Genomic DNA, 21,513 nt, shown 5'->3' on the forward strand with positions numbered 1-21,513 from the left:
CACTAATCTGATACTGCCGTTGTATAATTCAATGTAGTCATTTTTCTCTCATTCTTTCCAAAAAAAAACATTCCTTGGCCTTTATCCTCAATATCCTGGACGATGTGGGAAAATGCGCAACTAGTTTTCGAGGACAGAGAAAAGTGTGGGATGCGGTGTACTAGTGTGAAGAAATTCAAATTTAATTTATCCATGCACTAAAGAGCCTGACTTGTCTGCCTTTCAATAAACTGCTTTATTGAATTAAAAGTCTCCTAGCTGCCTGTCTGACTCTAATGTCAAAAGAGGGAGTCAAGATAGGTTGATTCGCGTCGTGAAAGGGATTCATGAGCACCTTTACGTATAAATTCCTAACTTCACTAAAGAACTGTCTTATATTCTCGCTGTTTTTTCCATGATGTAACAACAAAAACTTTGCATGTCCCGGGGTCACGTATGCTGTTATTTGCGTGTCGCCTATTTTGTATATTGTTCTCAGGTACCTGTTAAATTTAAGAAAATGTTATTGGTTAATTACTCTGGTTTTCCGTGTTTTCGCCGTCCTTTCTCTCTCTTGCCACTACCTCTGTACGAGGATCGTTATGTAAAAGCAAAATGAAAAAGGGAAATCAGCAAAATCGCCTGAAATAACCAAGCAGTACAGTCACAAACTTACAGCGCTGGATTCTTCCATATATTATCATCCAAGACGTCCAAGGAGGCGTGGATAAGCAATTCATCAGCACAGCCGTTTAAATCCGTCCTCCCCGTATTGTTTGAAAGGTCAACCTCGTAAAGAGGGGAATCGTTTTTCCCGACTATTGTAAAAATCAAGCAGTCCATGCTTCCTAAATTCGCCATGGCTTTGTTCCTCGCCTCCAAACAGCTCCGCCCCTGAACTACTCTTTTGAGGCTCGAGTCTGTTTTTTCTATCGTTGGCCCCTTGTCCAAGTTCCTTTATTCTGCCTTCGCCTGTTTGCTCCCCACTCTTCTGGCTCTCACACACCCTCACCCGGTTAGCACCGCCTCGCAAAAACGGTCCGTAGAAGAGACTAAATCAAAACCCTGTCCGAATTTGAAGGTAAAAGCCCCTTTCTCTAGGGAGAAATATATTTGCACCACTGCTACAGTTCAGATTGGCTTGCGCGAAATCATAATATACCTCTGTGAACTTTGCCGCCCAAACGTTTCAAATTAACTTTGAAAATAAGATTCACCAAACACGTCCATTTCAATGGAGTGTTTTGATCTTTCTGGATGCCATACCAAAAGACCATTCCTGTTTGGACCCTTCTTTAAGTTGTCGAAATACTCTCCTGAACGAGCGATTTTCGGTTTTAGTGAATAGTCAAATTTAAGAACATGGGTTCATTTGCGTATTTTGCAGTGATGCATTCACTCCCAGTTGCGTGTTCATTAGGATTTGTGAAGACAAGACCTAACGAACCCACTATTCCACACCATGCATGTGCATACTGTTCTTTAGCTTCCCCCCTCAAACTTACCCTTTTCGATGCATACCCTCCTCCTGGTTTTTGGGTCCTTGTATGTCGCGACGCATTCCTTGTCTCTTCCGTATTCCTGAGGAAGTAGGTGGTAACTGGAGGTGTCAAACGCAACGTTTATTGTTGGATCCACTCTTGTTTTTGTATATATTTCCTCTTTAACCACAAGTTTACATTCGTTGTTTAAAGAAGGGAGGGATTCAATGTCGTCAAGTAGTTAGTCATTCGGTTTGATTTGGCGTCGTTACTTCCGTGTTTCGGCTGCAGATTCACGCCTATTCTGCATTTTATCGCTCACAGCTGGGGAAACAACTTACCGTATGTCAAACACACTGAGTTAAAGCCATCTCTAACCCAGTAGCAGTTTCCATTCACATCATAATAGTAGGCCAAGTGGTTGTATTCTGAAGCACCGTAATGTATTCTCTTCAAATTGTTCCTTTTAATATTGTACTTGAACATCTCCTGATCCACAACTGAGAGATTGTTTATTTTTCATTAACACAGTAAATTAATTGGTAGCGAAAATTCCCAATTTAACTTACAGTCAGATTCAGAAACTATTGGAATGAAGCCTTTCTTTTCCGCATCAAGTGGAGACTTTATCTTTCTAACAACTATTTAAGGCGTTAAATTAGTGTTTTAGATTATAATTGCCTTCGTTTGCGAACCGGATCTTCTTTGTACCCCTCATCCTCTCGCCTTGGTCGTTTCCCACGCTCGTCCTTTATAGGGGTTTACCTTTTCTTTATCTGCATTCGTTTAAAGGCAACTGTGCTAAACTTAACTTACGCTGATGTTCTATATCCACGTTGTTTTTCTCTCTGTTTCTCTTCATCTCCTGCTTTAAATACTTTTTAACCTGAAATTCACCGGTTCTGTCCCTAATGTCTTGTTTATTGTAATCTGAATACTTTATAAACTCCTTATATGATTCCTGATTTCTGTTGAGTTAGTTGTTTTTATCGAGAGAATTCACAAAATTAGAATAGGAAACAAGGAATTGAACGAACTAATAGAGGAGGGAAGGAAAGGCAGGAGGCAAGATTCGCCTCTGCTCTCTCCCACCCGATCCCACCACTACCCTTGATGTTAATTATTCTCTCTTATAGTAAACTCACCCTCTTCTTTCTTTCTCTGCTTTGGAAAATTCTTCCTTTTTCTCGTGAAAATCCCCAAAATAGTATTCATTTGAATCGTTGATCTTTCGTTTCTGGTCCTGTTTACCCCTTAAAGACACGTCTTCCTTCATCGAAGGTGTATCGTATCCTATAACGGCTTCTTCAGAAATGTAGTATGGATAGTGGGTTAGAGGCGAAAAATTTGGGTAAACCCTCGAATCCAATTGAGTCAATATGTAATTAGAGGAATCATATATTTGCGGTTCCACTTTTCCCTCAAGCAAAGCCAAAATCAAGATTATAACCTTTAAAAAGATTAACTTTGTTCCTAAATTTGTGTAGTAAATGACCCCTGCTTGTAATCTTGAAATCATTTTTAATTCAACTAATAACCTCAAATTCAAACACAGGATAAGACTGCTTCTATATAAATTATTGCCTAAAGTGTCAGAATTTGATTTTTGTCTTGTTTATACGATAATCCGAGCATAATGCATGCAGTCGCCAAAAGATAATGGTAGTTTGCATGCAGAAATAAGTTAAAACCCAAATCAGTTGTCAGCTGTGTAAACTCTGAAATTGAGTAGTTTCTGCTATAAAAACAATAATACTGTTTGACCAAGAAACATATGTTCGTATTTACACAAAGCCCAAAGTGAGGATTAGTCAATATGAAACAAATTGAAAGAGATAATTCTGAAACATTGCCTACAGATCGCAGTTTAAGATGTGAGAATGAGAATGTGGACAAAAACGCTAAAATTGATGAGGTAATCACAAATAATAAGAAGACCAAATTTGGGAAATACGGACTTTTTTTGATTTTGGGAACATTATCCATAATGGCCATTTCCGTAGTTGCATTAATAGCAACAAGGTCGACTCACAACCCTATATTGTTTTATGTACAAGGAATTTTCCCCCCTCCTAAGGAACCTGATAACGGGAGTCCCAATTCAAAAAGAACAACTGAAAACAAACCACAATTTATTGAGAAGAACGAATTCAACGATAACTCAAACATACAAGACAATCATTTTATATCCGTATCTGACTTGTATTTCAACAGACTCTTAGCGACACCTCTGAGCAAGATGAGCCTAACCATACCTATAAATGACGAGCTGATCAGAAGTTATCAAATACAGGCCATAGACTACAGTAAAAGTAATGACATGACATTCCACCTGTCTTTGCAACACAGCTTAAAAATAAACAACGATTCAATGGTCCTTTACGACGAGAAAATGAATGTAATCAACAAACTTCCAACCTACATTGAAGAAGAAAACTCAAGCAAATCCAGTTTAAAAGAGGAAAACCTTGAAAACAACATGGAGTCTGAAAAATCTCTAGAGGGCAAACTGAGGAAAAATGACGAGGGAAGACGTCTTCAACAAAAAGAATACTATAATTATACGTCTACTACAGAGTGGAGTCATAAACCCCAGGTAGTTAACAACATTATACCAACTTATTACCCAAGAAACCCCTATGTTCCTCCATATGGAAATCCATATTACTACGCTCCAAACATCTTGGTGCCGTTTGTATACATATATTAATAATGAAATTACAAGAGGTTTGAGTAGTATTAGCTATGGAATCATTTATATTGCTTTTCACAAAACTTAATTAATGGAGGTATATATTTTGTTCTTGTTAAATTACAATTAACTTAATTTATTTTATGTGCACGGACTTCTTATTTCCTGTATCTGCTCATTAATAATTCTACGTTACGCAAAAAGTCATCATTTAAAAGCTGCAATTGGCCAGAAGGAGCAAGCAAATTCAAAAGCACTAAAATATCGGCCGTATTTAGTCCACGATTTAAACATTGCTTTTCTGAGCCATCCTTTTCTTTCAATCCTTTTTTTCCTATTCCGAGAGACTTCTCACTCCACTCTACAACAAAATCAAGAACATACTTGCCTCTTAGGGGGAAAGTTTTATTTGCATCTATAACCATTATAAATATAGCATTCAATTTTTTTGAAATTCTCCACAGAGACAAATAATTATCAAAATCCAGTATTGGACACAACCCCTCATATCTAACTGGATCTAGCATTGATATTTGTCTTATTATACAATTTATTACGCATTGTCTGAACTCCTCATTATCCAATTTGGGATCGTAAACGTCCTTAAGTGAAATGTCATTCTCGCATTTATCATTACTCTTTTCCTTACCCAATATCTTATTAAATAACAAAATTCCTATATCTGAAATTAACTCCTTGTTATTAAGTGACAATATATAAAAACACTTCATTTAGCCGTATATTCACATTAAATGTGCAATTAACACATTAATCACATTCAGTATTTTACCTCTTTTCTGCCTCCTTGCAGCAATACTCGATGATCTTATCCCTAGTTTTAGCTATTTATTCTCAAAAACAAAACAGTTTGTCTCTTCTTTTCAATTTTGTGAGTTACAACTCAATTGTGTATTTATTCTTACAGCTGTCCAACAAGAGTCACTCGTCTCTAAAATGATTCACTAGGTGCAAATTTATATTAGCTAATATTAGAAACAATCGAACAGCTAACGCTCCAAATTCTCAGTAACTGTGAAAGTAGATTCCTAATTACAACAATTAAATGGGTTTAAAAAAGTCTCTCGAGGCAGGAAAAGAAAGTCCAATATTAATAGTGAGCGCCAACCTGCTTAATGCATTCCCCACACATGTATTATTTCACCATAAAAATCAACACGAGAATTAAAGAGGATTTAAAGTTAAAACTTGCTCTAGAGAGGCAAAATTGTTTGGCTCCTACATTTATTCTGACTGTTTCTGCATTGACTCCTCCAAAACGATATACTGCTATAATGATGATTCTGAAGAAAGGTATCAAACAGGCCAACATCAAAATATTTAATGAATCCTAACAAACAGAAGAGTTCGTTACTATAAACAGAGAAAACTAAACATGATAAAGCAAACGCCTCGTCACATAAACTATACTTATTTATATTCTACGGTACATATTGAATGTCCAATTATTTATTTTAACTAACGATCTCTCCGAACATTAGATGCTTCCTTTCGCTCTTTTTTTTTGCTTACTCTTATACACAGTTTAGTTCAAATGGAAATGGGAACAGAACCTGCGTTGTTACTGTTATTGTCGGGATGATTGTCGTCAGTATTTTTTACACGGTTATTACTAGCATTATCTGCGTCGTCAACACAATTGGTATTTTTATTTGTATTAGAGGTGGAAATCATCCTATTTTCATTTATGGAGCAGATTAAATTGTCTATCCTCCGATGGAAAACTGTTGAATTCCTCTTTAAATCTTCAGTCTCTTGCCTTTTATTTGCCTCAAATTCGTCCAAAACATCTGCTCTCACCTTGGCCTTCCTCGATTCATCAACTTTCATCAATATTTGAGAATAAATCATGTTTTTTTCAGATAATATTCTAATTAGACTGTTCTTCTTATGTTCAAGATACCTTATTCTAGAACATAATTCTTCGTCATTCAGATTTCCATAATCTATTCCCATTCCACTTTCGAATTTTTTTTGTTTTTCAACATGCTCCTCTATTATATCCTTCAATTTTCCTCTCTCCTTCATGATCTCCTTTCTAATTCTATATTTTAAACCATCTGGTACCTCAACATCCAAAACACATTTTCTAACTGTTTTTCTACGATTACTCGGCAACATGTCAATATTCAACCTTCAAAGCAAATACATGTTACTATATTATGTATATACACACTTACTGATATAAGAAGCAACTAATTCTGTTAATTATGCAGTTAAAACCCTGCTGTTACATACTATATTATTCCCCTTCGATACTAGTGATTCAATTCTACAAGATAATCAACCCTATATTCTCTCGGGTACCTTCAAATTACCAATTACCACAATTTCTGTTTCCAAAAAATTCCTGTTGATCTATATATAAATCCTACCTTGAATAACTTAATATCAATACTAACTTAATATTTCACCTGTGTAAATCAGACTAATAATTCAAAAATGTAAATTTGGCGCCACCTGTAATTATTTATTATTCTAAAGAAACATGGGAAGAATTTATCTTAAAAAAGCGATTTAAAAAAATAGAATTGATGGCACAAAAAAAGAAATATAAACTAACCTGAGTTTAATTTATATGAAGGGCACAATATATTTGATACCTACTTATTTATCAACGACTACTATCTTTACTATATGTTTTCTTTACTTCCGTTTTAGTTTAAAAAATGAGTTCAAGCACACTTAGACTGGAAAGTTTAGAATATGATGAAAATGATAACAATCAGGAGTACGGAATATTAAGCAACGGGTCAAACTCTATTCACACTGATTGGTCTGTTTCTTCTGATGGTTCCTCTTTGTTGCATAAAAGTACAGGAGTTTACATTACACAAGAAGGAACAAGAGGACTAGACTCTGAATACGGATTGGGTGACGTTCTTGTATCACTGAAAGATTTCGATGTTAATCCAACACCACTGGGCCATGGAAGGAGTTCTGTTGTGTATAATGCAATTCACAAACAATCTGGAAAGGCAGTAGCGATCAAAGATATATATGTTGGAGATTTAATACACCAAACCCAATTATCTGCAGAAATACACTCATGGAGACTAACAAGTTATTGTCCATTACTTGTACAGTTTTTAGGAGCATTTATAAAGCCAAACAAAAATGTAGTTTGCTTAATAATGGAATATATGGACTTTGGCACACTAAGTGACATATTATACAAAAATATAAACAAACCGAATACAAATTTTATAGGAATTGATGAAAGGTACCTAAAATTTATCACAATGCAAATAGTAGACGGGCTCGTTTATCTTCACGGGAATAATAGAATTCATAGAGATGTCAAACTTAACAATATTCTAATAAATCAGGACGGAGCCGTCAAAATAAGTGATTTTGGAATTTCAAAGTTAATTGACAAAACTACAGCAAAAGACAGTAACAAAAATATATCAACCTTTGTCGGTACACAAATATACATGAGTCCTGAAAGGCTGCAAGGTAAATCATATTCATTTTCAAGCGATATTTGGAGTCTGGGAATATGTTTGTTCGAAATGGCTGTTGGCATTCATCCATTTAAAAGCCTTAGTCTGTTCGACATGGTTCATATTTTGTGCGAAGACGATAATTCAGACAACTGTTATAACAACAATAAACAGCATTTCTTAGATAAAATAACTAAAAAATATCCATTACCAGATAACTTAACAAAAAATAGTGACTTCTACTCCTTCTTAAAATGTTGTCTCGAAATTGATCCTGCTAAACGCTCGACCGCTCTTGAATTACAAAAGTCTAATTGGATTATTCAAGGTACTTGTAACAGGCTTGAATTCTTAGATTGGCTCATCAACATTCAAAAACATAGTAGTAGCTTATGAATCCACAACACCCCGGTGGGGCTCGTGGTGCAGTGGTAGCTACGTGTGCTTTGCATGCACAAGGTCCCGGGTTCAATTCCCGGCGGGTCCACTTTTTCGAAGGAGACGCTTATAGGCGGTGCAATTGGCACCGGGTAATTTGCTTTCGGCTAAATTTGTATGTTGGGATGTCGGTTAAGAGTTTACTGGTATTTCATTGACTTCATACACATACGAGAACGTTGTCTGGTTGATCTCATATCTCCGATTACTACTTCTTAGCATTCATACTGTGGCTACAATACTAGCCTTGTACCAAAGTAAATGAGCGATTTATGTAGTTTAATTAGAAAATAAAAGTTATAGCACTTTTCAATTTACTCACATAAATGTGAACACGCGAATAAAACTGGCTATTGCCGTTGTATTACTTTCAGCAAAGCATAAAGTAATAGGTAAGCGACACTTGTTATATAGTTAGCTTAATTATGATTTGTTTTAGATTTAGTGGAAATGTCCATAAAGAAAGCAAATTATAAAGATAGGAGGAAAATACGTAGAAACAACACAATAACATCAATATATGTGACAAATCTTCCTAAAGATATAACACTGGATGAAATGAAAACATTTTTTTCAAGAGGAGGTATAATAAAGTTAGACCCGGAAACTCTTGAGCCAAAGATAAAACTGTATAAAGAGGAAGACACTAAAGAATTCACCGGGAACGCTTTGGTAGTATATAAATTTGAGCAAAGTATTGACATTGCGATCAAATACTTGAACGACACAGAAATAAGACCAGGACACAAGGTCAATATAGAGAAAGCAGTATTCAACAAAAATAAGGATGATTTGGAGAAAAAAGATATGAAGTCGATAGGAGAAGGAGCTCAAATTGTTAAAAGAATAAAGCAGATAAAAGCGGCTGAAATGGAGGAAGAAAGACTACTGTCTTGGAACAACGAACAGTGTCCCACAAATTGTGGTAAGGCCACGTCTAGAATTGTAGTGTTAAGAAAAATGTACTCCAAGGGAGAAGCCGAAAAGTACCTAGAAAATGACCCATTTTACAAAGAATTAGAAGACGAAGTTCGTGAAGAGGTGTCTAAGCATTGTCAAATTGTCAATGTTACTTGCATTCCAAGACATCCTTTTGGCATTGTGTGCGTAAAACTTAAAAGCCAACAAGATGCTGAAACAATAATTGATATTTTCAATATGAGATACTTTGACGGGAGGCAAATTGAGGCTCACATTTATGACGGCAAAACTGACTTTAAGGCTTCATGTATTTAACTATAATTATATTTTTGTACGTTCTCATTTCATTTTCATTCTTGACTTTAACGCACCACCGCCCTCTTCCCATTCTCAACTTGCCACCAAAATATCATTAAGGCAGGTACCCTGACACTAACGGCGCCTAAATTTAAAAATGCGAAACAGCCAAGTGGGATCCATTTCCGCTGTGCAGGAATAAATGGGTGGATTTGATATAGTGATTTAGATATATTACACAATAAGTAGTGAAGGTTACGGAGTAAGGAGAGTTTTTTAATTCATCTTCCTCTCATATTTTGCTTGAAGACACACATGTTGAGACTTCGCATTTTCCTATTAAATATTTTGCTGGTGTCTTTAGTTATTGACGACAACAACAATTGGGTAAAGGGGGACAACATATTAACTAATACAGGGAGTGGCAATGGTGGTGTGGTCAATAAACAAGAAACGATGCCAGAAATGGCACCAGAATTAATTAACATAGATGATCTACTTGAAATTGATGACTCAGACGAGTCGGAAGAATATAAAAGTAGCAGTAAGAAGGGTTTGTTTTTGCTCGAATGGCTTAAGGAAATGAAGACGTTTATACCCTCAAACCAATTTGTGTTTGACGTTCATTCCAGGTCAGATGAGTACTTTTATTATGAAATAAATGACGAAAATCCAAATATATTGCTTGGCTACTACTGCACTGAAGACACCGAAGGAAGCATACATGTGACTATAAATAATCCAGAATCAAAAAGGATATTTAGCAAACATGGGTGTGAGGGTGTTTACAATAATAAACTGAAACAAAAAGAGGTAGATGACGGGAGAGGTTCCCACAGAATTAAAGGAACCTACACTGTTATATTTTCAAACCATCGTTGGCATGACACCATTAGAGTTTCCTTTTTAGTCGGAAATAATTCCAAAAAGACTTCAGCTGTTGACAAAAAGAATGTAGACGGATTGATATCCAAAATTGAAGATATAGATAGTGTTCTAAGTGCAATATATACCGAAAATCAGTACATCTGGTCACAAACAAAAACCAACCTAAACAACATTTTTAATGCGGACACAAGGCTTATATTTTACACGATTATCCAAATACTTGCAATCGTACTTGCATCTGTACTTCAAATTGTATACCTTAAAGGAATTCTAAAGGGAAGATGACAATTAGAGGCAAAACTCCTCCCAAAATGCGAACTCAAACCCCCAAAAATTTCCTATCTCTCCCAACAAACCCGTTGCCTTGCACCCCAGCCTCTCCACCCCACATGCATGCAAGACCCTTTGCTCGCCACTATAATTCCGAGTGACCCGCCGGATATACAGGCGCTGGCGGGCATGATATGCCTAGAGGTGCGTAAATACAGACACACGGGATTGAGACTTGGCTAGCATGGAAATCTTTTTGATGTAAAGCAAATAATATATAAAAGGCAATTGGATTTTCTGTAAGAAAAACAAGAAATTGAAAATTTATTCGGACACGTTCAGCGCAAATGGCGATAAATCCGGCCCTAATTCCAAATGAATTAACTGAAATCTATGCCCCGGAAGGTCATGACTCCAGTTCTTCGATAGTAGCATGCAACTTCCCGACGGGAACTACAGTGGATGAGTGTTCTGCCTTCATGTCGTGGATAGGTCCAATTGTATTTGTTGAGAGCACCAAATCCATTCAACGGGAGACGAATTTCGTCGTAGTATTCTCGTCACCGGAATTTGTGGTGAAGGCACTCCAGGAGGAGTTGATATATAATGAAGGAAGCAGGATATACTGTAGAGTTGTTGACGAAAGACCGAATATGTGGGCAAGCATTTCAAGTTACATTCAGGGCATAGATCAATATGGAGCCTCGGACCAAATATCTAATTTCATAAATCAAACAGCAGGTAAGTTGGGTTTATTTTCTCCCCCAGAGACGGAGTCTTGTCGGTGCCACTGTAAAACTGGAGGAACGTTGAGTAAGGTTGCGTATGTGTTTTGTCTCAATCCGCTATTCCAAGACCAAGCTTTCTTGATAAAGTCGAAAAGGCTGCTTGTTCCATAAATAGCGCAAAACAACCCTCTTCATTCTTCTCTGCAAGGAATGATAGGTGCATTGGAAGTCAACATCTGAACGTCTTGTATTGGCTGAGCTGTACAAATAGACATTCGAAGTGACAATTATCCGATTCTACACTAAATACAAGTCGAGGGCAGACCGTCCCACCTCCCTTTCCTCCACTCTAGCCGAGATCTAGGCTCAGTTCAAAGTGGCTTCGCTCGTTCTACTTTGCCCAACTCCGCTTTCTCATGTGAGATCCGCACCAACCCCACGAGGAGCGACTAACTTTGTTTCAATGTCTACCTGTAAAACCGCCACCGAAAAACGGCCGTCCAGTCCCTGCATTCTACTCAACAACTGACCAGGTAAGCGAAGGCATACAGAACATCATGTCCTCTGACATATCGAACAAAATGGCGGAGGGGCTCGCGAATCTTTCGAACCAAATTAAGGAGTCAGTCTCAAGTGCCACAAGCGCCCTTTATTCGCCCTTATGAAGCAGTCCGAAGGCTGTTTTCCTCCTTTGTGGATGACGCAAAATGTATGTCGTGCGGGCTTTCGCATCCTCGTATTTTCGTCGAGGCTGGGATAAAGCTCCCTTTTCTCTCGTTTGTGTGTCGTTAGCCCGCGTCCTCAAGGGTAACTTTTGCTTCTATAGTAGTCGTACAAAAGAAGTATGATTCCGGCAACTATATGGAAATAAATGATGTACGTCTGGAAACTGCGGTGGTTTCGGCGAGTCCGGTTTGCAATGACAGAGGTCGGCCAAATTCGGGATTGCCAGGTGGATGGTGTAACAGCAACGAGCGCAATTTGCAGTTGGAAGTGATATGGGCAGATTGTATTGTATGTAAAACGTACCTCGTTTGTTTGTTTGCCTTTTCAAAGGTGTCTAAATGAGTTTTGGAGGCGTCTATATTGTCCACTGCGTCCCTGGCGCTACTGAATATGGAAGTGCATATCTCAGATTGTTCTTGAATTTTGCTTGAGAAGAAGCCCATCAAATTGGAAATTTCGTGTAGCTGATTCTGGGATTCTCGTAATGCATCTATATCAGAAGTGAAGTGGTTAAGCAGCTCCTGAGCCATTTTCTCCATTTCTGGTGTCAAATGGCTATCTAAACCCGAATCATCATGCATTCGTGGGTGAACGCCGCTGTGGCTTGGATTAGGATTGCCGTCTTTGTAACTTTTATTAGCTCCTATACCGCTTAATCCGGTCGTGAATTTGTTTTTCCTTCTGTACTTGACATCCAATTCCCTGGCCACCTTGGACTGAACCGAGGATGACAACTCCCCAAGTAACGTATACATGCATGACATTATCACTACTCTATGTGGGTATTTGCCCTCGTTGTGGAACTTTTCGCCTTGTCCCTCCTCCCGTTTCAAATTATACTTGCTTTCCAAGTCCAACATTTTGTTTTGACACATTTGTATTTCCTTTGTTAAATTCAACCCTCTTTTCTCACTGAAAGCACAATTGTCCGTGCCCTTTTGCAATATCTCACTTACGTCCCTTATTTCCTCCTTCTCAAGCTCGTTTTTTATATTCATTATATCTGCACACTGAGGCAGTCAGTTATCTGTACTGGTTCTGGCAGAATGCCCTCAACACGAGAATCCGCGTAAGCCTCCTGTCCACGCCTGACTTAACTTACTATGCCGTTCACCTCGTTAATAAACTCAGATACCTGATTCTCTAAAAATATTACCTGTTCGCCTCCCAAATCTCTCACCATCCTCTTAAACTCCCCTGTTCTGTTGAACATCTTTCTGTAATTCCGTTGGCTCCTTTGCCAAACCCTTTAACTCTCTTTGTTTCACAGCGAGAAATAACAACAAAATACTGTTTTCCTTAAATAAGGCCTTTGTATGTCACGTCTCAATACTTGGCCAGGAAAAGTAAAGTAAAAGATGGTTTTCAGTCAACTACATCTCCTTTTCGGACTTTATCTTACCTGTTCTGTGGATAAGTACATCCATCTACACATGCAACTGCTGTGTATTTTAATATTTATATTTTTTTATATTTGTGATCAAATATTTATAAAATGCATTTATACCGGTATAGATAAATATATATATAAAAAAGGTGCCGATTAAGTGGGGAGGAGAGAGGAAAAAACAAAGTTAAAATTACGGTAAAAGCGGAAAAGTCAATGCCTGATGGATTCAATTTGTCGCAATAACAACAGTACTCAAACAAAATATGCATAATACTTGGAAAGGAAGTTTAAGTAGCGAGACTGGTTACAACTGAAACAGAAATAATAAACAAACGAAGCAATGAGAATGTATGGAGGAATAAGCGAACTGAATATTTGGTTCTTTTATTTATGGATAAAGAGGAAGCAGAGGCAGTTTTTAACTTACTTAACACTTGAATAGAAGCAAGTAGGTAGGCAAATGTTCAGAAGAAGTTCATTTAGCAGATCCCCCTCACCAGAACCCGGCGAAAAGAAGCACGGTAGTTATTCGAACTCAGAAAGCATTGAAAATCGGAGCACAGAAAAGAGCGAACAGAGACAGACAAATGACTTGAGACGTGAGATGCAATTAAAAAACAATGATGACTTTAACGGGGAAGTTGGGTCTAGTGGAAACGAGTTTTCGGGATTAGACAATTTGTCTGAGAAAAGTTTGGTGGACATAATCGGCAAAAGCACCAAAGATTGCGAAAAAGGTGAAACAAGATTCCTTGGAGTGAGTGACAGCGGTTGTTATAACTCTAGCTTGAACAATTACGAGAAAACGGACGACATGTTTGACTCGGGGGAGGACAACTCTGGGAATATTGAGGAGAACGAGGAGCGAAACACGCAGTTTCCTTCTAATCCTAAATACGAGGGACGGCTGGAATGCGAGGATGAGGAAGGTTACTATGTGAGTTACATAGGTGAGGTAATAGGGAACAAGTATAAAGTATGCAGTAATAGCATAGGTAAGGGTGTATTTAGCAGCGTTGTTAAATGCATAAACTTGAACACAAAAAGTGAGGTTGCAATAAAAATAATACGTTTGAACGACATGATGAAAAGTGCTGGAGAAAGGGAGTTTGAGATGATAAAACTATTAAGAGGAGTTCCAAATGTAGTTCAGGTGCAGGAGAGTTTTACGCATCAAGGACACTTTTGCATAGTTTTTGAATGGCTTAGTGGGACTCTTAAAAATTGTATGAACAGCTTATCAAAACACAACATCTCCAAAGTCAGACAATTAGCGAGACAAATATTTATTGGAATTAAACATATACACGATAAAGGCTATATACATACAGACATAAAACCGGATAACATTTTGGTTGACTCTGACAGGACGAACTTCAAAATAAGCGACTTTGGTAATGCCATCAAGGAGTCAGAGGCCTCTCCCGCCTCCTATCTCGTTAGCAGGTTCTACAGACCTCCTGAAGTCATTATTGGAAGTTTGACACCTTTTGGAAAGTCCATAGATATTTGGAGCATTGGCTGTGTTTTGTACGAATGCTTTACTGGTAACGTACTATTCAAGGGGAGAGACAACAATGACATGATTAAACTAATTATTGAATCCAGAGGAAACTTTCCTAAGAAGATGCTCAGACAAGGAATATTTTCAAAGGATCACTTTTCCTCCGACTTTGAGAAACTCAGGTGGAAGAACCAACAGAATGTCACTCAATTTATAAGCAACACAAAGTCCAGTTCAACCATTTTCCAGAGTATTTATGGAAATATCCAAAACAAAAAAGGACTCTTCTCCGACGCTGAAATCACATTGATCAAAAAATTATCAAATTTAGTCGAAAAATGCCTTGTTATTGATCCAAAAAAGAGGATTTCTGCCAAAGAAGCCCTTGAACATCCGTTTTTCTCTGATTCTTCTCCCTGAATCCCAGTGAGAAATCTTCACACGTCCTGAACAGGGACTCTAAGGTTAGCAATAGTTTTCCGTGTTCTTGTTCTCGATGCTGCTCCTAATAGAATCACTATCTGCTTCTGTTCCTGATTTTCCCATCCCTCTTCCCTTCACTCTAGTGCCGGTGTTTGTGCCAACTCTCTCCTTGGACCTTGATCCCGTTCCTACTCTTGTTTTTGTTCTCGTTCTAGATCTCTTTTCTACTCCCGCTCCTGTCCCTGTTCCTGTTTTCCCTCCCATCTCACCCTGTCTATCCTCTTCTCTTGAAACCTCCGCCTCTGAATTGCCTTCGTCAGCAGCAATGGAGTTCTCAATGTCCGTAACCAACTCTCTCAAATAAACGCACTTCTCATCAGTACACATAAAATAGCCCTCTTTTACAGATTTCAGACACTCCTTAAACTCGCTTTGTGAAACGTGAGACCTTTCTCGATCCTCCAAACTTGCCTTACTTCCACACTTGATCTTCCTCAATATATAAACAAAAGACTTTCTTAACATGTTAGCATTATCATAAAAATCGGTACCTTTACTATCCATTAATTTTGTCTCGAGATCTATATCTAAAAATAACTTGGTTACTGTAGGTGTGAAATCGATTTTTCTAGAGTGTTTCGGGTACTTTTCAAAAATACAATACAAAAACAGAATTCCATAAACATTTGAATACAGTTTTTTACTTTTGTCTTCCAACGAAACATTTAAAAATGCCTGTTTAACCTGAATTGTTCCAAAAAGCAAAAGCTTATTAACGCTTTTTGAGAGACCAGAACTCCAACGAGTAATACCAACATTTTTAATAAGTGTCTCCATTAACCTATAAATGGAAACTGTAAAACATTTAATATGTTCAAATCCAAGAGTTATGTACGTTGAAAATAAATAAAGAAGTATTTGTTTGTCGCCAGAGGAAATACGTAAGTTATTTTCTTTACAATTAATCAAGTAATCTATTGAGAAAATGTTGTTGTAAGCATTATTTTCAGCTTCACGCTGTTTTTCCCTTGAAGCTGAAATCTCGCCCTGAGGCTCCAACAATACTTCGAATTCGTCGGATGTCCCTGAAAAGTATACCAAAAACAACAAGCAAGTCAGCATTTCAATAGAAACACTCTGATTTTCTCTCGTTTTTAAATTTAAGCAAAGAAGTACTCTTGAAACTCCCCTCATTGCTATTGAAGAAAGTCTGTGAGTCGAGTTAAAAGAACAGTTTGCGAGTCTCCAGACCTTACTAAGACCATTGGTTATGCCATCGTTAAAGTTAATATTTCCTCCATTTTTCATTTGTCTAATAATAAGTATATCTACTATCGCGGAAACATAAACCTCACAAAGAACCGAGATGTAAATTGTATTGGAAGAATATCCTTCACTATTCAAATTTAAGAGTGCATTTTCCAACCCTTTAATAAAAATCCACAAATTGTCGTCCTCAGAATCAACGACTACACCTAAATCTCCACTCAGAATACACTTTTCTCTAACTATTGTGACTAAAGCCGTGCACCTTGCCAACAGTATTTGCGGTATTTCATGATCTCCAGAGTATTTAAAGAAAAAATTAGTACAGGGCTTTAATATATCATTTGTTATGTAATCCGCCTCTATATGGTTAATTTCTCTTGTTAAAGACAAAAACGACTCTACTACAAGCAACACTCGCATCCACCTCATCTCCAAATTCTCCCTTATTTCCGCGTAATCACTCTTCTTTTCGCTATAAAGCTCCTCCAACAGTCCACTCAACTCATTAATTCCCCTTTTATCAATATCAACAATAAAAGTATGAGTGTCGTTCGAAACCTCCTCTTCATTTATGGGATTCAAAATTTCTTCCACAACGTCTCTTATTCTAGTTGCAAATACATTTACATCTTTTACCATACAACTTCTCAAAGAGTCCATTGAAGCTCGGATCACAGATCTATTCAAAAAATATGCAACCCACTCGCCTCCATTTGGAGATCTTACCATAGACTCTGGAGGCATTAACTCTGATTCAAGCAATTCCAGTGAATCATCTATAGGAGTATACTTAATACAGTTTACAGACAAAGTTTCGACTACCTTCATTACTTCCGGATCACTTTTATCCAAACAAGCTAATATCAACAGCATCTGTCTTATTATAAATGAATTATTTGAATTTTTGGAAATTGAGATGATTACATTCTCTATGCTTATATATTCATATTTTCCACTTTCTAATATTCGGTCGCTATAATTTTCCACCAAAACCCTTAATGCAAGTATTTGACTTGTTTTTAAGTTTAAAATTATTTCTGGGTCAATAGATTCATTATTATTATTATGCCTACCACTGTGTTCCCCACTTTGCGTTGTAATTTGTTTCATAAATACATCCAAATCGTACTTGGAATGATTAAGCAAACCAGGAAGCGAAATCTCGACTACAGCCTCCACATTAGAGGCTGTTAAATCCCCACGTTCCTCTATGTCACTGTCTTCCCTCTCAGTTGCCTCCCTTTTATTTTCTGTATATATAGAACCAATCATATCATCCAAAAAAGAAATGAACGAATCCCCATCAAAAGAACCACTGCCATAATTTCCTGAAATAAAGTCAATCAAAAAATCTAAGCAAGATCTTTTAACTACGTCACTTCTGTCATTCAAACCAAATTGACAAAGTAATACAAAGTGGGGCCACAACATCCTTTCCAATACCAAGTTTCTGAGATATATGGAATTTTTACACAAGTATCTGTAGAATGTCCTTCTAACCCTATAATTCTCATCCAATATACGGGAAAACAATATCATTATCTCCCTGTCATCAAGATCCAAAATCTGAATGCTCTCCAGAGATCTCATTCTCAAAACGTAGTTCTCTGATTTCAATAAGTCAAGCAAATGGACATTGCCTCCACTAATCAATCCCAAGTTAGATATTGCCATCTTCTTTGCCACCACCGACTTTTCTTTGTGTACAATCTGTAACATTGAATTGCATATCCTGCTCCTGTATAATTCATCCTCCCCCATAAGTCTTCCATAGTAATCGTTCAACGATAACAGTTTTAATAAAATATTCAAACACACCAAAGAGTTTAGTCTTACCTCAAAATCCCTCACACTTACCCCCTCCAATAATATATCTCTGACCAAAGTCTTTATTATCTCTCCATTTAGTTCATTCTTCAGTGGATAATCCGACACATAACATACTCGCTTTTTTGTCTCTAAATCACGAGACACACCAAGCTCCAATAACAGTCCCAAAACTTTCTGCACATTCTTTTCAACAAAGCTGTAATTTCTTATCAGCAATGCCACTGTATTAATCAATAACTTATTTCCAAAACCGTTCAAATCCACAAAACTTCCCAGCTTCATTAAAGCATCTTGTCTTCCTATCTTTCCCTCCTGGAACTCAACTAGTATTTCATCCATCCCTGTTTTTCCATAAAAACAACCACACTGATTGTGTTTCTACCCTTACTTTCTACCGACTATATTTACTATGGCCCGTTCCACGTATCCTTATACCAAATACCTAAAAAATATGCCTTCTAATTGGCTTCTCACCTCTCTTCTTAATCCAACCTTTTTACTTAAAATATTTTTCTTTCCTATTTATTACTCTTTCTTTTCTCTATTCACATTACTCCACTATACACACATTTATATTTATACCGGTATAAAGGTACCGAATGTGGGAATTTTTTTATTTTATTTATAAATAAGACAATACGCATGCATCAATATATTTATTAACAAGGAAAAAGGCGTGCTGTTGTTTTTAAATCTTTATTATGTATTTAAAATTCCGTGTCGGCATTTTTGAAGGCAAATCAATGGGACTGAGTGTGCCTCTTTTTTATTCGTTTCTTACCGTACCCCTTTGAGCTAATTAACAGGTGTTTAATCGCCTTTTCGCTCAAACAAAGTAGGCAAGTCGCAATTAGTATAAAAAGAAAGGTCCTGAATCGTCCTCAAAAGCAAATTTTGTGTCTCTGAATTTGAGAAGTAATCTTTAGCTGGATAATACGGTATATTGAATGTGGAATATGGTATCTTTGCATTAAAATAATACAAACCCGTAGATCTTTCATAATAGTTGAAATCTGCATTTTCCACTAGTAATATGTGTGTTCTGTAGTCTTTTGGTGAATGCAATGACATTGTTCTGTTTAGCCTTGCGCTGGTTCTTTCACACATTCTCAGCTCTGAGTCACTAAATCCTGTTGTATGGACTCTTATAAATATTTTACAACCAGTTGGTGATATTAAAAGTATCTTAAATTCAAAACAATGTTCGTAGCCACGTTTTCTTTCCTCAATTGGATAAATATATAACATCAATCCAAGTAACTTCAAAGGCCATCCTCCTTTAAATACAGATATATTATCAATATTCTCCCAATTTGAAACAAGCACAGGTTTTTCTACAACACTAATTATTCTATTCAAAACCTGACAATCACCCACTCTTTTTTTTAGACTCAGTGATGTCTTTCTGGTTGGTATTAGTCTTGAATAAGAGTAAACTTTACCTATATTAAATTGTTTGTTATTTCTAAATACCTTCATCCAAGAAAGTCTGATTACAGTTCCTGGTTTAATAGTAACCAAATCATCAATATCTATCCCTGAAGGCAATGTTAATATTGAGCAATTTTCCATAAAATCCAACATATCTATTTTATCACTACTCCTTTTCACCATTTCTAAGTACTTCCAATAGTCCAAAACTAACATCTTAGAGTCTATTGATATTCTTCTTATTGAATTATTGTGATGTATATTATCGCCCTGAGAATAGTTGTCCTCTGAATCATCTATATCTCGATTATTACATAAATTCCCACAATCCTCTTTCAAAAATAACATCGATTTATGGCTCCTCTCAATCATTTCTTGCATTTCCATATTAAGTGATATATTCATCTCGTCTTCGTCTCTTGTAATGTAGTAATAAGCCTTACCACTACTTTCACTATCATTGTCTTCACTAACATCATTCTTATCTTTGTCATCAATTAACTCTTTATAACACATAGGGAACACATGGATAACAACTATTTGAACCAAAAAAGCCAAACCACCACCACAATCAATACTGCTATTGGATACTTTGCCCTCCTTTAGAGTGCCATTCATTCCCATCACTAACGTTGATGTGGTAACTAAATTTTTCAAACGAAATAAAAATGGTTCAAAGTGAAAACCTAACTTGAACTTTTTTAAACTTAGTATTGGTCTTATCATATTAAATCCATACAACAAATTCGGATAATCTAATGTTTTTGATTCTATTTCCAACGGATGACCAAACTCAGTATTCGGCAGTAACCAATTCCCACCACAAACGAATATATTTCTTGGAATATTTGTCAAATTTTTTATACCTGGAAATACTGTATGGATTTTTATTATATACCATCCATCTGTACATGTTAATACCTTTCTTTTATGCTGATCACCTACCTCATCTACAAACATCTTATCATTATGAGTCAATACTCTTAAATTCAATGGAACTGAAATTGTAAAATCTCCCTCGCATATCTTTACTAGTGGTGACCTTTTTGCATCAAAAAACTCGTGTATTGCTCTTTTACATATCCTAAATAATACTCTTTTTATCGAAGGATACCCTACATTCTCAAATATTCCCATTATATTTCCCAACTCTTTAACTTTATTTTTTATTCTTCTTATCCACTTTAAGCACTCATCGTATAAAACCAACAAATACTGTATTTGAAACCATCTCAATTTGTATTCATACATTCCATTTGGATATATTGGATATTTATCAAAAAAAGCCTCCATTTCTAAATATACACGTTCGTAATTTATTTTGATATAATCGTTTGGTCTTTTTTTTAGGACAAATACATATCTTTTCAATGTTTCTATTGATTGATCAATTAATATATGTGTTGGAGATACTATTTCGTCATTATTCTTGTGAATATTCACCACAACATCACTATATGTCATTTCCTCATATTCTCCAAAAAAATTAGGAATTATTAATTCATCTCTTTTTATAATCCTTTTCTTTTGAGGTCTATCAATCATTTTGTTCCTGATATGTTTTATTTTATCTGATACTTTTATCCCACTTAAATTTTTGTCTGTTCTGTCTTTGTGAATATTTTGTAAACTATTTGCAATTTGTGGTTTGTCGTTTACTTTAGATCTACTATTGTCATGACAACTTAAATCTTCACCAAACACCAGCTTCTCAGCCTTTCTCATACTCTCATCATTTACGAAAACCCTTCTTCCTGTTCCAGTTGAGAAGGAGGGAAACTC

The 21,513-nt window shown here is 36.5% G+C and overlaps 12 protein-coding genes across 12 annotated transcripts in view; 6 read left to right on the forward strand and 6 right to left on the reverse strand.

The window, feature by feature from the left end:
* Positions 1–235: 235 nt before the first annotated feature.
* Positions 236–2,979, reverse strand: FG386_001992 (uncharacterized protein; the record flags this gene model as incomplete). Its single annotated transcript, XM_067341340.1, has 8 exons — positions 236–482; positions 656–827; positions 1,197–1,295; positions 1,485–1,640; positions 1,802–1,960; positions 2,030–2,101; positions 2,277–2,428; positions 2,606–2,979. 8 exons carry the CDS (start codon positions 2,977–2,979, stop codon positions 236–238), a joined length of 1,431 nt encoding a protein of 476 aa, XP_067195595.1.
* A 297-nt stretch (positions 2,980–3,276) lies between these two features.
* Positions 3,277–4,170, forward strand: FG386_001993 (uncharacterized protein; the record flags this gene model as incomplete). The annotated part of the gene is made up of 1 exon (XM_067341341.1): positions 3,277–4,170. The coding sequence occupies one exon, from the start codon at positions 3,277–3,279 to the stop codon at positions 4,168–4,170; it is 894 nt and encodes a 297-aa protein (XP_067195596.1).
* A 140-nt stretch (positions 4,171–4,310) lies between these two features.
* FG386_001994 (uncharacterized protein) lies at positions 4,311–4,883 on the reverse strand (the record flags this gene model as incomplete). The annotated part of the gene is made up of 1 exon (XM_067341342.1): positions 4,311–4,883. One exon carries the CDS (start codon positions 4,881–4,883, stop codon positions 4,311–4,313), a length of 573 nt encoding a protein of 190 aa, XP_067195597.1.
* An 817-nt stretch (positions 4,884–5,700) lies between these two features.
* Positions 5,701–6,291, reverse strand: FG386_001995 (uncharacterized protein; the record flags this gene model as incomplete). Its single annotated transcript, XM_067341343.1, has 1 exon — positions 5,701–6,291. One exon carries the CDS (start codon positions 6,289–6,291, stop codon positions 5,701–5,703), a length of 591 nt encoding a protein of 196 aa, XP_067195598.1.
* A 548-nt stretch (positions 6,292–6,839) lies between these two features.
* FG386_001996 (uncharacterized protein) lies at positions 6,840–8,012 on the forward strand (the record flags this gene model as incomplete). Its single annotated transcript, XM_067341344.1, has 1 exon — positions 6,840–8,012. One exon carries the CDS (start codon positions 6,840–6,842, stop codon positions 8,010–8,012), a length of 1,173 nt encoding a protein of 390 aa, XP_067195599.1.
* A 492-nt stretch (positions 8,013–8,504) lies between these two features.
* FG386_001998 (RNA recognition motif containing protein) lies at positions 8,505–9,290 on the forward strand (the record flags this gene model as incomplete). The annotated part of the gene is made up of 1 exon (XM_067341346.1): positions 8,505–9,290. The coding sequence occupies one exon, from the start codon at positions 8,505–8,507 to the stop codon at positions 9,288–9,290; it is 786 nt and encodes a 261-aa protein (XP_067195601.1).
* Positions 9,291–9,587: 297 nt separating this feature from the next.
* Positions 9,588–10,445, forward strand: FG386_001999 (coated vesicle protein; the record flags this gene model as incomplete). Its single annotated transcript, XM_067341347.1, has 1 exon — positions 9,588–10,445. The coding sequence occupies one exon, from the start codon at positions 9,588–9,590 to the stop codon at positions 10,443–10,445; it is 858 nt and encodes a 285-aa protein (XP_067195602.1).
* Positions 10,446–10,777: 332 nt separating this feature from the next.
* FG386_002000 (uncharacterized protein) lies at positions 10,778–11,442 on the forward strand (the record flags this gene model as incomplete). The annotated part of the gene is made up of 2 exons (XM_067341348.1): positions 10,778–11,171; positions 11,249–11,442. 2 exons carry the CDS (start codon positions 10,778–10,780, stop codon positions 11,440–11,442), a joined length of 588 nt encoding a protein of 195 aa, XP_067195603.1.
* Positions 11,443–12,015: 573 nt separating this feature from the next.
* FG386_002001 (uncharacterized protein) lies at positions 12,016–12,882 on the reverse strand (the record flags this gene model as incomplete). Its single annotated transcript, XM_067341349.1, has 1 exon — positions 12,016–12,882. One exon carries the CDS (start codon positions 12,880–12,882, stop codon positions 12,016–12,018), a length of 867 nt encoding a protein of 288 aa, XP_067195604.1.
* Positions 12,883–13,734: 852 nt separating this feature from the next.
* FG386_002002 (uncharacterized protein) lies at positions 13,735–15,198 on the forward strand (the record flags this gene model as incomplete). Its single annotated transcript, XM_067341350.1, has 1 exon — positions 13,735–15,198. The coding sequence occupies one exon, from the start codon at positions 13,735–13,737 to the stop codon at positions 15,196–15,198; it is 1,464 nt and encodes a 487-aa protein (XP_067195605.1).
* A 45-nt stretch (positions 15,199–15,243) lies between these two features.
* On the reverse strand, positions 15,244–18,639 carry FG386_002003 (uncharacterized protein; the record flags this gene model as incomplete). The annotated part of the gene is made up of 1 exon (XM_067341351.1): positions 15,244–18,639. One exon carries the CDS (start codon positions 18,637–18,639, stop codon positions 15,244–15,246), a length of 3,396 nt encoding a protein of 1,131 aa, XP_067195606.1.
* A 471-nt stretch (positions 18,640–19,110) lies between these two features.
* The window catches only part of FG386_002004 (uncharacterized protein), a gene marked incomplete at both ends in the record, with an annotated part of 3,205 nt that continues 802 nt past the window's right edge, over positions 19,111–21,513 (reverse strand). The window contains one exon of the mRNA XM_067341352.1: positions 19,111–21,485. Coding sequence (XP_067195607.1) covers positions 19,111–21,485 — 2,375 coding nt within the window. The remainder of the gene's footprint in view (positions 21,486–21,513) is intronic.

This window comes from Cryptosporidium ryanae (assembly GCF_009792415.1).
Source record: "Cryptosporidium ryanae isolate 45019 chromosome Unknown contig_30, whole genome shotgun sequence".
Lineage (NCBI taxonomy): Eukaryota > Apicomplexa > Conoidasida > Eucoccidiorida > Cryptosporidiidae > Cryptosporidium > Cryptosporidium ryanae.